General features: G+C 38.8%; 1 protein-coding gene across 9 annotated transcripts in view; it reads right to left on the reverse strand.

The window, feature by feature from the left end:
* Positions 1-890: 890 nt before the first annotated feature.
* The window catches only part of ST3GAL5 (ST3 beta-galactoside alpha-2,3-sialyltransferase 5), a 42742-nt gene continuing 25530 nt past the window's right edge, over positions 891-18102 (reverse strand). For all 9 annotated transcript variants that reach the window (XM_037898268.2, XM_037898273.2, XM_037898269.2 and 6 more), the window contains 2 exons: positions 13763-13921; positions 891-8601 (listed from right to left, as the gene is read on the reverse strand). In XM_037898268.2, coding sequence (XP_037754196.1) covers positions 8338-8601; positions 13763-13921 — 423 coding nt within the window. In that variant the 3' untranslated portion in view covers positions 891-8337. The remainder of the gene's footprint in view (positions 8602-13762; positions 13922-18102) is intronic.

Here is an 18102-nt window from a genome sequence, read left to right on the forward strand (position 1 = left end):
GTTTCTCAACTTTTCTAGGAAAGTTTTTTTATTCAGAAAGCTAACTTTTATCGAAGTAATGGCTTCTTGTCAATTAGGAAACAATCTTTGCAGATACTTTTCTAATAAAGTGGTACACATATGTGACAGGTGTAAAGGAATTTGGATAGACAAATTACTACAGAGGAATAGACTTTGATCTGGAAAAAGAGGACCAGAAACCTCAATCTCTAGTACAATAAAAGAAAATTTCTTTAAGATACTGTTTCTGTGGCACCTCATATTTAGTATGGATGGATGGATTGAATGGGAATAAGTGTTGGAGAAATTGTAGTGAAAGAGGAGATATTATGCATATATGGTGGACATGTTCATTAAAGTTTCTAAAAAATTATAGATAATTTTCTAACACAAATGGTATTGCAACCAAGATGATGTAACTATTTTGGACCTTATGAATTAGTCACTGCACATGAAGATGTTGATTGCCTAGGGACCAATGATTTAAAGAATATAAGAATGGCCATACTGCGTCAGACTAATGGTTCATCTAGCTCAATATGCTGTCTTCCAACAGTGGCCAGTGCCTGATGCTTCAGAGGGAATGAGCAGAACAGGCCAATTTTCAAGTGATCCATCCCTTCTTGTTCAGTCCCAGTTTCTGGCAGTCAGAAGTTTAGGCATACCCAGAGCATGGGCTTGAAGCCCTGACCATCTTGGCTAATAGCCATTGATGGACCTATCCTCCAGGGACTTATCTTTTTTGAACCTTGTTATACTTTTTTGGACTTCACATGGCCTGATAACATTCAATATGAGCAAACAAAAGACAGTCCCAACCAGTAATATAAAATTACACACCCACACACACGTGCTTCAACTAATAAAATAATTAAAGCATAGAAATACAGTTAATGCCAATTCAACATTTTATTGAAAACAGACCTTGTCAAACAAACCTGGTTTTACTCTGATGAGATTACAAATTTGATTAAGGTACCTGCACAGAGATAACATACTTCGATTTATGTCAGGCCTTTGACTTTGTACCATGCCACATTCAGATTTAAAAAGTGGCACTAAACAATAACTACAAAGCACATGTTAAATGGATTAAGAGCTGGCTCACTGATAGATCTCAAAAAGTAGTTGTCAACGAGGAATCTTCATTGAAGGAGGACGTTTCTAATGGAATTCCGAAGGCATTGATACTAGGCTTGACACTATTAAACATTTTCATCAATGATCTGGAAGTAAATATAAAATCACCGCTGATAGTATTTGGGGATGACCAAGATTTCTGGAATGGTAAATGATGAGGGCAGGGCAGTCATGCATAGCAATCTTGATTGCATAGTAAGCTTGGTCCATTCAAAGAAAGTTGGTTTTGATACAGCCAAATGCAAATGAAACGTCTAGGAACAAGGAATGCAGGACCTCTCTACAGAACAGGGAACTGCAGCCTTGAAAGCCATGACTCTGAAAAGGATATAGGGGGTCACAGTGGAGAAGCAACTGGACATGAGTTCCCAGTGCAATGCTGTAGCATAAACAATGTATAAACAGGGAAGTAGCGAGCAGGAATAAGGAGGGGATTTTATATGCTATTAGTGAGACCAATCCTTGAATACTGCATGAAGTTCTGGTGTTGTTTTAAAAAGAATACTGAAAAATTGGAAAGGGTGCAGAAAAGAGCCACAAAAATTATTCAAGGGCTGGAGAAAATGTCTTACAGTGACAGACTTAAAAAGCTCAATCTCTTTAGTTGATCAAAAAGACAGAGGTGACTTGATTACAGTATATAGGTACCTTCACACAGAGAAAATACCAGGTGCTGAAGTGCTCTGTAATCTACCGGACAAAAGGCATAATAAGAACCAATGGCTGGAGGCTGAAGCCAGACATATTCAAATAAGAAATTAAGCACAAATTTCTAAACTACCGTGATTAGCAATTGGAACAAAATTGCCAAGGAAAGTGGTAGATTCTCCTTCTCGATGTCTGCACATCAAGACTGGATGCCTTTCTGAAGATATCCTTTAGTCAAACAAGTTACTGCGTTCAGTTACAGGGGTGACTGGTTGAAATTTAATGGCCTATAACATGCAGAAGATCAGACGAGATTACAAAATAGTCCCTTCTGGTCTTAAACTCTATGAATCCAAACAATGTCATAGTCTTGGCACTGCATTTTCTCCACTTTGAGTCTCCTAGTGCAATGCACAAGTACAAACAGTTCATTCATAGAACTTTTCAGGGCACAGTGGCCAAAGCAGCAGGTAATAGCCACATGCCTTTTATGCAAGTGAGGAAAGAATTTGTTGATCCCGTTTTTGCAATGCCGATCTGTAGCCCACTTCCTCTCTTGCCCCCAGCCCTACTTAAATAACAATGGCAAGTTACATTATATGGAGATATTGGTATTAGCCCTGCCCACATTACAAAATTCTTAACAGCAGTATTCAGTGCAGGTAGTAGGTGGTACTTTGAACTCACTTTTGATTCCCAATAAATCCTGCAGTTGTGAAGCACATCCTCCACTCAGACTGGGTCTCAGCTGCGGGAAAAACCATGGTCTTCCCAGTTACACAGAGTGTGAACTCTCCAGAGTTTCTTCAAGTTTGTTTTCTTGACCACTTGATTTTCTCCCCTTTGACATTGTACAAAGCACTGGTAAGACCTCATCCGGAATACTATTTACAATGCTGGTCACCCACGTTGAAGAATGATGAATTCACACCGGAACAGGTGAAGAAAGTGCTACTAGGAAGATCAAGATAAAGGAGAATATATCTATCAGTGGAGACTAAAAACTTGGCTTGTTCAGACTAGCGAAAAACATAGGCTAACAGGGGATATGAGTACGCTCTGAAAATAGATCGGAGGTAAACAGCAGCAAGGGAGAAAAGCTATTTAAGCTAAAGGGCAATGTTGGCACAATGGATATAAAGTAACAATTATTAAATTTAGGCTGGAAATTAGGTTTTTAGCCATCAGGAGTGGAAGTCTGGAACACAATTATAAAATGGGGTTACCCTGTGGTAGCAGGGCAATGGACTTGATGACCCTTGCAGCGCTCTTCCAGTCCTATGTCTTTTGAGCATGCCTGCAAGAAACACAACAGCCCTGGGCTTTGGAACAATGCATCAACGCTACAGACCTGTTATACCACGGGTTTATCTCCATTACAGTCCAGGAAATTAGAACAAAGCTGAATTTGATCCTCCATCTGGAGTACAATGCAGTAAAGAAATAGGCTAAAATTGCTCCCCTTCTAAAAAAGCAGAGATGAGCCTGCTCGTGAAGGGTGAGGGAGCTTGGGTAAGTGCATACATGCATTATTCCTTGAAATGTGTTTTTTGCTTTTCCTCTCCCTCAAACCTCACCTCCCTCCCCGCCACCAAGCCACCTTTGTTTCCCATTTAAAAATGGCACCTGGCCCACCTGCAAGTTAAGACCAAGGTATTGACTCTTCTTTGCTTTAGCGATACAGTGTTAGAAAATAACAGGTTAGGGAACAAGTTCTAAAAAGGGTTGTATGGCAATCCAGTTACACAACTCACATCAGAACAGTCCTGTGCTCAGCTAGAGGTAATCAAACAAAGGTAGAGTCAGCATTCGCTTTTCCTTTCTCTGAGTGCTCAATTTCCCTTCTTTGGCTTGTCTGGCTACGTGTGGTGCTGCTCTATCAATGTCAGCAGCAACCTGGCATTCCCCCACCACCACTATATACACATCAGCGTTCAGTCAGCACGTGAGAATTCTGTTGAGCTCAAGAGGGTCCAAGCTTCTGTCAGAGAAATGATGGCAAAGCACTGCATGGAACTGAGGGAGTTTTCAAAAAACAATGCGAAAATTATGAGATGTGGAAAGTATTATGGGATGAAGAAAGTGGCATGGAGTGAACTTGACCCCTATCTCTAAGAAATCCTGAGACAAGTCACGACTATTCCACAAAGCACTCAAAAATATCACAAAAGGTATTTTGCCAGACAGTGGCACGAGGCACACTGGGCTACCTGTGTTGCTCCTAACTTTACATCAACACAAACACTCCCGGTACGTATGCACAGGCAACAGCCAAGCGTGCACACACCTGAGCAACATACGAACTCTGGTGGCTGTTCACAGATGTTACTTGTGCCAACCAAACTTCATAGCGTATGCACAGCCTTAGTTACACAGAAAACAAGGCTTATGCTCTCCAAGATAGTGAGAGTCACTCTCTGGTAAAAGGAGAGCAAAAGGGTAAGGTTCTGGAAAGTCAGCCTTAAGGAAGAGATCCCACTGCTTATGGAACCAGAGGTGCATGCAAAAATCCCTGCTGCTGGTGGGAGAGAGAAAGGATGCTACCTGACCACCTCTGTGTGGTCTCTGTTGTCACCTCTGAAAGAAGCATAGGTTTCAAGCAACCTCCCTGCCTCGCCTGGCTGAAAGACACAAGGCCTGGTGACAAAAGCCACCTCATGCTTCTTTTCTGTGCAGGTCTCTCCTTTCTATGTCAGTTGGTTACCTCTTATTCAAGACCAGGCTGTCGCACTAAAGTCTAAGTTACCACCCTGCACCCACTGGCAGATGAGGTTGGTCTACATTCAGTCTATATACATCCCCAAGTACCTCAAGAGTGGGTCACAATCCCATTTGAATACCATTGGGTTACAGATCTTTCATGGAGACTAAATGCTTTGTAGAGTATTCTCACTCTGTATTTACACTACTCCATTTGCCTGTATTTTACATACATTAGCATTTTACATGTTCATAGCACTGTACAAACTAATCATAAGTTGCACTACCATACAAAAATCCCAAGCTGACATTGCTTTCATCTGGAGGCAAGCCAATCAGGTTACATGCAGGATTCCTGTACATACACACAGCAATGAGATCCATACTCTGCATACACAAAATTGTGAAAATCTGTGAAAACAAATTGGAATGGGCAACCTCTTGCAAGCCAAAATAATTGAGCTGCTCCTAGGTTTGTCTCTTTTGCTATCTGCTAAATAACCTCCCAAATATGAACTAAACTTAGAATTAAAGATTTTTTTAATAAAATATATTTTTAAATGGACAAGCTAGTGCCCTCTTTAAAAAAGTAGTTTAGAGTAGATTATGGGTCTAAATACTTTAAGATTGAACAGATCATCATGTATATTATGTTTTGCCTTTTTCAGATGACAGATGCTGCAAGGTAACAACCCACCACCATTCAAAGATGAAAAATTAACAAAGTTCTAGACACCAAAGTAAAGACATATCCAGTTACAATGAAAAAAGCACACAGACTGCACTGATTCTGAATATGCATCTGTGCCTCCTCCCACCTATAATGCTATTATAAAAGGTAAATTCTAATGTGAGGTTACTTTATCTTCACTCACAAATTCTTTAAATTTCAATACATGTGAAACACATGTAAACACATTTAGAACACTAAGGACAGTGCTCCAGTGAAGACAAATATATTCTCATCTACATTAGCCTCAAGAACCTGGAGAGCACATTGGCTGTGAGTAGGGGACCAATTCTCACGTACACCAGGGAGATCCAAGAATAACTCTCATGAAATTAATCTTAATCAGGCGTAAGTGAAAAGAAATGAGGCACTATTCCATAAGGTCTCCTCTTTCTAGATTGCCTGGGATCTCATGTCGACTATTAAACTGGATCAGTGAACTCTTTAGCTATATATAATTCTTAATGAAAAAGACAGAATATGTTGTGACCTGTGAAACTACATAAATAGAAAGTGGTTCCATCTGTTTATTGCTTTTCACAGCCTGAATTCCATTGCTGTTTCAGGAATGGTCAAGTCCACATAGGAGTATTCTACATAATATTTACTACTACAGAGAAAAAAGTTTGATCACAGCTGACAAAATTGGCTGGACTATAGTTTAAGCCCACATTAAAGCATCTGTAGAGCTGATGATAAATGGAAAACCTCAAAGGACACTATTGATTGCTTTAATAATACTTTCATTCTATTAAGTTCACATTTTCAAATTCTTAAGTCATAACAGTGTGAAGTCCTGGTGAACTAACAGTTAATGTACAACAAAACTTTTGGGTAACAGCACTTTGAAAGACTTCAGTGTATTACTGTCCATATGCACATTTTGAATTTTCCCAAACCCTTTCATATTTCAGTAATATTGAATGGAGTTAAGGTAGCTTGCTTTCATCTTAACTATAAGGGGATAATAATCAACCTGTTATATTAAACAAAACACTATCTGTAAAAACTCTTTACATATCAGTAATTTTCAAGTAAACAGTTTTATCTATACTTAAAAGCATACAAAACATGGACTAGAAATTTATTGCTGTTATAAAAATTAGTTTGTTACAAGGAGGAAGTTAGGTTAATATTATTGCTGTTGCACAAATGGAGCCCTGAACACACAGAGTGTGATTTCTAATCATTCACTTTAGGGGATGTGTGGGTGCTTAGGAAAGATGAGGCTCATAGCCACTATCTTGTGTTACACTTTGTAAACTGGCATTGTTTTATTGTCTCTCTACAACCATAGCCAGTGCAACTTCTGCGTTCATACACGATCATCCATTAGACCTACTCTTCACGGCAAGTATGAATACTATATTCCATTCCCACATCCTATTTTCTTGATGCAATTTAACCTGATGCTAATTTTAAAAATATGCCTAGTGTATCTTACCATATGATAAGGAACTAATAGGAAGGTTTATCATCTGGAAAGTCAAAAGGGATTCCTGTAATTCATATAATTATGTTTCACCGGTTCACTTCTATTAACTTTCTGATAAGATTTCATGTTCAAATAAAATATTTTTCACTCGCTCTGAGTAACAGACAGCACTCAAAAGCAAGCAGTCCAATAACCACAACTGTGTTATTTGCAAAAGCAAGCAGTTCAATAACCACAACTGTGTTATTTGCAAAACAGTTTAGACTTGCTCACAAAAATGCAGTCCCGCTTTCTTTCAATTGCATTGATTTCCGATCATTAGAAAGTACATTTATACAGAAATTTCTAAAAGCAATCTGCACTTAGCAGACATTGTACAGTGCTAGTAGATCATACTACTTCCTCGAAGGCAATTTCTTCTTTGTAAGTTATTTGTGCACACAGAATTGCCAGTTTATTTGGTGGTCTGCAAAGCAAACAATTCCACTCTCTCCCTCCCAATTAAGAAGCATACACCATATTCACAACATAAAAGGGCCACTATCAACTTAAACTATATTTGAGTCTGAATTTTTATTTTACATAATACTGTTGCAAGTTAATACCTATTGTACCACTAAGGAGATTAAATCAAATACTTCCATTCTTTCAATTTGTTTGTAGTCAGTTTCACTGACTACTACATAGTAAGTTTCCATTTCCTTTGTGGGTTTTTCACACAGCAGCAAGGAGTAAAACATTTTTATAAAATAGCAAAAGGGCAGGTGGACCCCCAAACCCTACTTTTTACCTCCCTCCCCAAAAAGGACTGGAATTCGTGTTGATGCTGTTCCTGTAACAGTGATGTTTAAACTTTGTGACCCAACCATATTATAACCAGGTGTTTGGGAGCCAGGAATGGGAAAGAGAAGGGTTTAGGCTCAGGTAGATATCTACTGTAGCCTAAATCTGGTTATAACATGGTCAGGTCCAAATGTGTCAAGTGGTTAAGTAGCCAGCATTCTAATCCTAAAGCACTCACATCCGTCAATGATTTAAATACCAGGCATGACTAGATGTGGCATGAATGAACTTACTGTTCAGCTCCACTGCCACATCAGTTTTGCCCTTTCCTGCTCCCTGCCCCCCAGCCCCAAAATAAGTATCAGCACAGAAAGGGAGTAGTTTAAATATTTGTTGAAGGTTACACAAGTGGATGATCTACCACAAAGAATAGTGAACCTGCAAGCAACAAAGCAAATTCACTTAGAAAACACACACCTTTTCTTTTCTTTGTATGCACAGAAGATTCATGTACTGACAAATGGACCCACAAAGGCAACATCACTTCAGTGGGAACAATTCTCCTCTCCCCAGATTAGGCAAAACACACCTAGGTTCGTGAGTGCCCTTCACATATAAAACCCTTAAATTTTCTGTTTTCCTTCAGACAGCTTAAAACATATTTTAAATGAATCTCTCAACTCAAAACTGTATTGATAATTACCCACAAAAGTGTGCAAGGTAAAAACCTGGACTCAAAATAAATTAAAAAATACAACGAATTCAACTTGACATTAAAAAGCAACAGAAATACAAAGAACAGAGATTCTTCAAAGTCTTTGTGGGATGAGAGCACTGAAAGGGCCATTGCTAGCAAGGCTGCAGGAACCTCTAATCCAGTCTGTGCTCTCAGTTCCAGTCATTAGCTTGGTTTTTTGCAGAATTCACACTCTATTCCTCCACTGAGGTCTTTCACAATCCCTTCTTTGATCAGTTTTTGTAGGAATTTTGTTTCAGTTGTCACATTATGCATAGTTTGTCCTTCCATTGCAGCCATGCAGAGATTGTCATAGTAGTGCAAAGGTGTGTTGGGTTGATGGAGGTCATATCCAAATCCTGCTAAACTCACTTCATCACATAAATGTGTGGCCAGAACAACTGCAGTGACCCCAATAGTGGGAACATTCTAAAAAGAAAAATAAACATTTACAATACAACATCTCTCTCCTTGATCAGTTTTCACAGAGTCTTAGAAACTAGGGGTGGAAGGGACCTCTAGAGGTCACGTAGACCACCACCCTGCACTGAGGCAAGACCAAGTATAGTTAGACCATCCCTGCTGTGTTTGTCTAACCTATTCTTAAAAACCTCCAATGACAGGGATACCAAAACCATCCTTGGAAGCCTCTTCCACTACTTATTTATCCTTATAGTTAGACATTTTTTTTCTAACATCTAACCTAAATCTTCCTTGCTGCCGCTTAAGTCAACTACTTTTTGTATGGACATGGAAAACAACGGATCACGGTACTCTTTAAAATAGCTCTTTACAACATGTTTGAAGACTTCTTTTCTCAAGACTATACATGCCCCCCCCCCCCCCGTTTTTAACCTTTCCTCATAGATCAGATTTTCCAAACTTTGTATCATTTTTGTTGCTCCATTCTGAACTCTCACCCATTTGTCCACCTCTTTCTTACAGTGCAGTGATCAGAACTGAACATAGTACTCGAGCTGAATACTCACCAATGCTAAATAGAGTGGGACAATTACCTGACATACTACAATCCATATATAAGACATCCCAGAACGATATTAGCCTTTCTAGCACTGCATCACATTTGCAGACTGTTGAGTCAAACTCAATTTGAGAACTACTGTACTATAATCCTCAGATCTTTTTGTGCAGTTCTACCACCTACCCAGTTATTCCCCATTTTGTAGTTGTGCATTAGATTTTTTTTTTTTTTTTGCATCCTAGGAGTAGTAATTTGCACTTGTCTTTATTGAATCTCATCTTATTGATCTTAGACCACTTTTCCAATTTGTCAAGGTCTTTCTGAATTCTAATCCTGTCCTCTAAAGTGCTAGCAACCTCTTCCCATCTTGGTGTCACCCACAAATTTTAGAAGCACATTCTCCACCCCATTATCCAAGTCATCAGTGAAAATATTGAACAGTACTAGGTCCTGTCTGCATCAACAATGAAAGGAAACAGAAGTTAATGAATGAAGCATGAATTCACTGCTTAAATGTATAGCCAAAATTAAAAAATATAGTAAGAGAACCAAAAAAGTACCACCGTGGCTAAACAACAAAGTAAAAGAAGCAGTGAGAGGCAAAAAGGTATCCTTTAAAAAGTGGAAGTTAAATCCTAGTGAGGAAAATAGAAAGGAGCATAAACTCTAGCAAATGAAGTGTAAAAATATATTTAGGAAGGCCAAAAAAGAATTTGAAGAACAGCTAGCCAACGACTCAAAAAATATTAGCAAAAAATTTTTCAAGTACATCAGAAGCAGGAAACCTGCTAAACAACCAGTGGGGCCACTAGATGATCGAGATGTTGAAGGAGCACTCAAGGACGATAAGGCCATTGCGGAGAAACTAAATGAATTCTTTGCTTCGGTCTTCATGGCTGAGATTGTAAGGGAGATTCCCAAACCTGAGCCATTCTTTTTAGGCGACAAATCTGAGGAACTATCTCAGACTGAGGTGTCATTAGAGGAGGTTTTGGAAGAAATTAATAAACTAAACAGTAATAAGTCATCAGGACCAGATGGTATTCACCCAAGACTTCTGAAGGAACTCAAATGTGAAACTGCAGAACTACTAACTGTCATCTGTAACCTATCATTTAAATCAGCTTCTGTACCAAATGACTGGAAGATAGCTAATGTGACGCCAATTTTTAAAAAGGACTCCAGAGGTGATCCTGTCAATTACAGGCCGGTAAGCCTGACTTCAGTACCGGGCAAACTGGTTGAAACTAGAGTAAAGAACAAAATTGTCAGACAAACAGATGAACATAATTTGTTGGGGAAGAATCAACATGGCTTTGGAAAGGGAAATCATGCCTCACCAATCTACTAGAATTCTTTGAAGGGGGTCAACAAGCATGTGGACAAGGGGATCAAGTGAATTATACAGTGTACTTAGATTTTCAGAGAGCCTTTGACAAGGTCCCTCACCAAAGGCTCTTAAGCAAAGTAAGCTGTCATGGGATAAGAGTGAAGGTCCTCTCATTGACTGGTAACTGGTTAAAAGATAAGAAACAAAGGGTAGGAATAAATGGTCAGTTTTCAGAATGGAGAGCAGGAAATAGTGGTGTCCCCCAAGGGTCTGTACTGGGCCCAGTCCTATTCAACATATTCATAAGTGATTTGGAAAAAGGGGTAAATGGGAGGTGGCAAAATTTGCAGGTGATACAAAACTACTCGAGATAGTTAAGTCCCAGGCAGACTATGAAGAGCTACAAAAGAATCTCTCAAAACTAGGTGACTGGGCAACAAAATGGCAGATGAAATTCAAAGTTGATAAACGCAAAGTAATGCACATTGGAAAGCATAATCCCAACTATATAAAATGATGGGGTCTAAATTAGCTGTTATCACTCAAGAAAGAGATCTTGGAGTCATTGTGGATAGTTCTCTGAAAACATCCACTCTATGTGCAGCAACAATCCAAAAAGCGAACAGAATGTTGGACATCATTAGGAAAGGGATAGATAATAAGACAGAAAATATTATATTGCCTCTATATAAATATTGAATACTGCGTACAGATGTGGTCGCCTCATTTCAAAAAGATATATTGGAAGTGGAAAAGGCAACAAAAATGATTAGGGGTATGGAACGGCTTCCATATGAGGAGAGATTAATAAAACTGGGACTTTTCAGCTTGGAAAAGAGATGACTAAGGGTGGATATGATTGAGGTCTATAAAATCATGACTGCTGTGGAGAAAGTAAATAAGGAAGTGTTATTTACTCCTCATAACACAAGAAGTGGATAGAAAGCTGGCTAGATTGTCGGGCTCAACGGGTAGTGATCAATGGCTCCATGTCTATTTGGCAGCCGGTATCAAGTGGAGTGCCCCAAGGGTCAGTCCTGGGGCCAGTTTTGTTCAATATCTTCATTAATGATCTGGAGGATGGCGTGGACTGCACCCTCAGCAAGTTTGCAGATGACACTAAACTGGGAGGAGAGGTAGATACGCGGGAGGGTAGGGATAGGATACAGAGGGACCTAGACAAATTAGAGGATTGGGCCAAAAGAAATCTGATGAGGTTCAACAAAGACAAGTGCAGAGTCCTAGACTTAATACGGAAGAATCCCATGCAGCGCTACAGAGTAGGGACCGAATGGCTGGGCAGCAGTTCTGCAGAAAAGGACCTAGGGGCTACAGTGGACGAGAAGCTGGATATGAGTCAAGAGTGTGCCCTTGTTGCCAAGAAGGCCAATGGCATATTGGGATGTGTAAGCAGGGGCATTGCCAGCAGATCGAGGGACATGATCGTTCCCCTCTATTCGACATTGGTGAGGCCTCATCTGAAGTATTGTGTCCAGTTTTGGGCCCCACACTACAAGAAGGATGTGGAAAAACTGGAAAGAGTCCAGCGGAGGGCAACAAAAATGATTAGGGGACTGGAACACATGACTTATGAGGAGAGGCTGAGGGAACTGGGATTGTTTAGCCTGAGGAAGAGAAGAGTGAGGGGGGATTTGATAGCTGCTTTCAACTACCTGAAAGGGGGTTACAAAGAGGATGGATCTAGACTGTTCTCAGTGGTAGCAGGTGACAGAACGAGGAGTAATGGTGTCAAGTTGCAGTGGGGGAGGTTTAGGTTGGGTATTAGGAAAAACTTTTTCACTAGGCGGGTGGTGAAGCACTGGAATGCGTTACCTAGGGAGGTGGTGGAATCTCCTTCCTTAGAAGTTTTTAAGGTCAGGCTTGACAAAGCCCTGGCTGGGATGATTTAGTTGGGGATTGGTCCTGCTTTGAGCAGGGGGTTGGACTAGATGACCTCTTGCGGTCCCTTCCAACCCTGATATTCTATGAGTCTATGAAGTAGGGGTCACCAAATGAAATTAATAGGCAGCAGGTTTAAAACAAAAAAAAAAAGGAAGTATTTCTTCACACAACGCACAGTTAACCTGTGGAACTCTTTGCCAGAGGATGTTGTGAAGGCCAAGACTATAACAGGGTTCAAAAAAGAACTAGATAAATTCATGGAGGATAGGGTCCATCAATGGCTATTAGCCAGGATAGGCAGGAATGGTGTCCCTAGCTTCTGTTTGCCAGAAGCTGGGAATGGGCAACAGGGGATGGATCACTTGATGATAACCTGTTCTGTTCGTTCCCTCTGGGGTACCGGGCATTGGCCACTGTCGGAAAACAAGATATTGGGCTAGATGGACCTTTGGTCTGACCCAGTATGGCCATTCTTATATTCTATAGCTCCCACTCCAGCTTTACAGCTGACCATTGATAGCTACTCTGAGTACAGTCTTTCAACGAGCTGTGCACCCATCCTATAGTAATTTCATCTAGCCCACATTTTCCTAGTTTGCTTATGAGAATGTCATGTGTCAAAAGCCTTGACAAAAATCAAGGTATCTCACATCTACAACTTCTCCCACATCCACAAAGCCAGTTATCCTGCCAAGAAAGGATTTTAGATTGGGGTTTGGCATGATGTATTCTTGATAAATCCATTCTTATTACCCTACTATCCTCCCGGTGCTTACACACTGATTGCTGTAATAACTGCTATTTTCACCCAAGTGAGCTACCCCAAGTGAAGAACTCACCTATTTTTACAGTGTAGTGTAAACATATTCGTAGGCAAAATCCTCCTCAGCAAAAAAGGGACACACAAATGATTCAAAAAGCCTTAAGTTCTGAATGCTTAAATGCAGTGCATGGCCTACCACATGTACATGGTATTGAGAAGACCTGCATCCTTAATGCATTTCACAGAAGTACTTTCTTTTTAAAACTTTGGGGTATTTATTAAAAAAAAAATAAAAAATAAAAAAATCACAAGCAGGTCACCTTACATGAACATAAACAAGCCTAACCTCTAACTTTAAAACTAGATTTTTACTTTTTCTATAATTAACGAGAACGCTGAACCCCACTACTCTACAAATATTTAACAGAGAATGTTAAAGAAAATACAAATAGTGTTTGAGAAGAGAAGACTTCGATGTTTTACAATGACTGAGAAATTGCACAAAGAGACTACACTGAATGAAAAGGCCAAACTCTTTTTTATTTGATCTTGTCATATTAGATTTCTAAGGAGCTAAATGTATCTATACAGCACCTCAAAAAAGGTATCTTACCTTATCCCAGCCCCAAAATTTAGATCGAGGCTCAGGGTACTGTAGTATATCCAAGGCAGTCTCTTTAACGATGATCGGATTTAAAATGCGAAACTGTTTTGGTGTTACAGGAATTTTCTCAGCCACCTGCTTCCAAAAAAATAGTCGCACCCATAGTGGCTAAAGAGGAAAAAAAAAATCAGTTAAAACTAGGGAAACAAATACTTTGACATGACAAATTGGTACTGGGGCATAGCATGTAACTCAATACTATTAAAACATAAGATTGTCCACATCTCATCACAAATGATTTATGAAAAAGACTAACTAGGACATTGACGTATAATTCCCAAATGCCTGAATTCTTTTAAACAAATAATACTTAAGTTGAGAGAGAGCGCGCGAGCGCGAGCAATTCTTTGTCTGTTTAGGTCATTTACTTTGAACGTGTGACTGCATTTCCGTGGACAGTCACTCACCCATCCCTATTGCCTCTATTTGGGCTTTCCGACAGCAACACGCTAGAGAAAGCATTTGAAAAGAGAGGAAAAACATGAACAAAATTCCACAACAGTTGGCTGAGTGACTTGCAAACAGGTGTAGGACCTGAAACCAGGGTGACCAGACAGCAAGTGTGAAAAATCGGGATGGGGTAGGGGATAATAGGAGCCTATAAAAGAAAAAGACCCAAAAATCAGGACTGTCCCTATAAAATCAGGACATCTGGTCATCCTACCTGAAACTATTTTACTCACATTTTCAAATTAACTGTATTTCTAGCAGACAGTGTACATATAAAGACAAGTGTAGTAGGATGAAAGAAGAGGACTTAGCATTCCCGATGCTGATCTCATGCCAGAATACATCAGAATGTTAAAGAAGTCAATAGAGATGCACTGATGCTAAACTGGTGACAGATCAGAATCAGGCTCATTTTATGTTTCTCTCCATAAATTGTGTCATGGTGAGCAAATGAGAAAAGTGATTCAAGAAGAGGGTACCTTTTCTGTACATTGGCACATTCTTTCCCAACAAATCCCTATGAAAAACATTTGTTATATCTATTTTTGTAATGTGACTACTCTTCTGATATTACAAAAATACAGGGACTTTTCATTATTAGAATATACTATATGCAGCTTTAAGCACATAAAATGACATTAGAGCCACCAAAGTCAGTCAGATATCCAGTTCAGATCAGAGGGTGCATTCGATAGTTGTTAACATAATGCTGCTATGTGAAATTGTGCCATTTTTTCTGAAAGATGTGCTGGTGTTCTATAAAATTACACATTGCTTGGGCCCAATGGATCACACAGCGATAGTTCCTCAAAGTTCCACAAATGTAATACGTTTTCCTGTTATCACACTGAATGATTATTGATTGTTAGAGTTATTACCATTATTTAAATTCAAACGATAATTTAAGGATAATTTCTTCATTAATGTCACTTGTATTATATTTAAAGCATTTTTTTTAAAAAGCAGAACATACAATGCCGAGCACTGTAATAAAACAGTATGTTCTACCTAAATGCATGTGCAAAGTAATTGGTAGTCGTGGTCAATTCTGCAAGTCTAAAAGCATTCCATAAACCCGTCCAGGTTGCAAAACCATAGAATTTAACCTTCCTTTGCATTATCTATAATATTATGTGCACAAACTGCTAAATATCTTGACAGATTTTCTATCAAATATATTGCTAATGAATAATTTATGGAATTTCATGTTTGCATAAACACTCTAATCAATAAAATACAATACTTCAGGTGTCTCTTGCATATAGATCTATTTCTTTAAACATACATTAAGCAACGAATGAATCTTCATACAGAATTTGAAGGGCAGTAACCAACACCAGTAATACCTTACATCTATTACACATAACACAAACACCCCTAAATGAGCATGATGTGGTTTAGCGAGTAAGGAAGGGGACTGGCAGTCCGAACATCTGGTTTCTGTTACTGGATCTGCAACCTTAACCAAGTCACTTAACCCAAATTCAAAATGAATTATACTTTACTGAGCACATAAGGCATTTTGATGTTTACTGTGTGTAAAGGATCAAGATATTTGGATGAAAGGCACCAGTGTGAGCATACGGTATTACATCTTGACAGGTTTCAGAGTAACAGCCGTGTTAGTCTGTATACGCAAAAAGAAAAGGAGTACTTGTGGCACCTTAGAGACTAACCAATTTATTTGAGCATAAGCTTTCGTGAGCTACAGCTTATCTAAAGTATTACCAGCAGGAGAGTAGGGTGGGGGGAGAGAAAACCTTTTGTAGTGGTAAACACCCATTTTTTCATGCTTTGTGTGTATAAAAAGATCTCGTGTACTTTCCACAGTATGCATCCGATGAAGTGAGCTGTAGCTCACGAAAGCTTATGCTCAAATAAATTGGTTAGTCTCTAAGGTGCCACAAGTACTCCTTTTCTTTTTGCGAATACAGACTAACACGGCTGTTACTCCTTTTCTTTTTGAGTATTACATCTATGTACTGACATGAACAATAACTAGAAGTACTGCAACAAACAGATTGCTTGCAAGGTGGAAAAAAAAACCACACAAAATTTGATTTTAATTCAACTTTTTTTTAAAAGATATATTTAAAAATTAAATTTGAAATTATGCTATGTTAAGGCCTAAATTAAAATATATTACAATTTAAATATCAAAATAATATTCAAACAGAATATGTTTGCTGCCAGAAAAGCTAAACTACTGAACTAATTGAAGTCATTGGCTATGCACCTAGAACCCGGGTTTGTTGAAGTGTTACCCAGCTTTTGACAGACCTAGCCCCTTCTGCAGCTGCAAAGAAAATATTTTCTTCATTTCAGTTTATTCAAGTAGTTCAGTGCAATGATTAATTCATTCAAAGTTGTGAAACCAGCTGGAAGCTTAAAAAGTAGAAAACTTGTTTCCCTCTTTTAATCTATCAATAAACACGAGGGGACAGGACGAGATCTACCATTATAAAATCTTGATGGACATGATAACCAGAAAGAAATCACTTCAATTAAACTACAGATAATGCTGTCGTTGTTTAATAAATCAATTGGTTTTAAATGCAAAAAATGTTGATATACTTTTTTTCTTATGTATCCAGCATATTTAAGGTAGTTTTAACAAAAAACAATTTTAAAATGTTATTTTTTGTGCATTTTTAATTAGATTCCAATTTCCATCCAAATAATACCAATAATAATATGACAATCACTTAGTCCTTATATAGAACTTCTCATCTTTTATATCTCAAAACACTTTACAAAAGAGGTCACGGTATCACTATCCCTATTTTATAAATGAGAAAATTAAGGGACATGGAGAAGTGACCTGCCCAAGGGCACACAGGCCAGTGAAAGAGCCAGGAATTAAACCCACATCTCCTAAGTCCCAGTTCAGTTCTCTAGCCACTAAGCTATACTATCTCCTATGTAATGCAGCTAGACAAGTCACTGCTAAAAAAAATAAAAATCAATCTAGTATATAAATGTGTCATTCAGCATTTTCTAACAAAAATATAAAAATTAAGAATCTGACTAAATCAATGTTAAGCCACATACTGCTTAAATGCATGTAAGTCTCAGAAACATAGGGCTGGAAAGGACCTTCAGAGGTCATCTAGTCCAATCCCCTGCCCTCACGGCAGAACTAAGTATTGTCTAGCCCATCCTTGATAGGTGTTTGTCTAACCTGCTCTTAAAAATCTCCAATGATGGAGATTCCACAACTTCCCTGGGCAATTTATTCCAGTGTTTAATCACCAACAGTTTGGAAGGTTTTCCTAATGTCCGAACTAAACTACCCTTGCTGCAATTTAAGCCCATTGCTTCTTGTCCTATCCTCAGAGGTTAAGGAGAACAATTTTTCATCCTCCTCCTTATAACAACCTTTTACGTACTTGAAAACTGTTATCATATCCCCCCCTCAGTCTTCTCTTTTCCAGACTAAACAAACTCCATTTCTTCAATCTTCCCTCATAGGTCATGTTTTCTAGACCTTTAATCAGTTTTGTTGCTCTCCTCTAGACTTTCTCCAATTTGTCCACATCCTTCCTGAAATGTGATGCCCAGAACTGGACACAATACTCCAGTTGAGACCTACTCAGCTCAGCATGGAGTAGAGGGGAAGAATTATTTCTCGTATCTTGCTTACAACATGCCTGCTAATACATCCCAGAATTATTGCTTTTTTTATTGCAACAGTGTTCCACTGTGGACTCATATTTAGCTTGTGATCTATTATGATCCCCCAATCCCTTTCTGCAATACTCCTTCCTAGGCCGTCATTTTCCATTTTGTATATGTGCAACTGATTGTTCCTTCTTAAGTGGAGTACTTTGCATTTGTCC

The sequence above is a fragment of the Chelonia mydas genome, chromosome 4, assembly GCF_015237465.2.
Source record: "Chelonia mydas isolate rCheMyd1 chromosome 4, rCheMyd1.pri.v2, whole genome shotgun sequence".
Taxonomy (NCBI): domain Eukaryota; kingdom Metazoa; phylum Chordata; order Testudines; family Cheloniidae; genus Chelonia; species Chelonia mydas.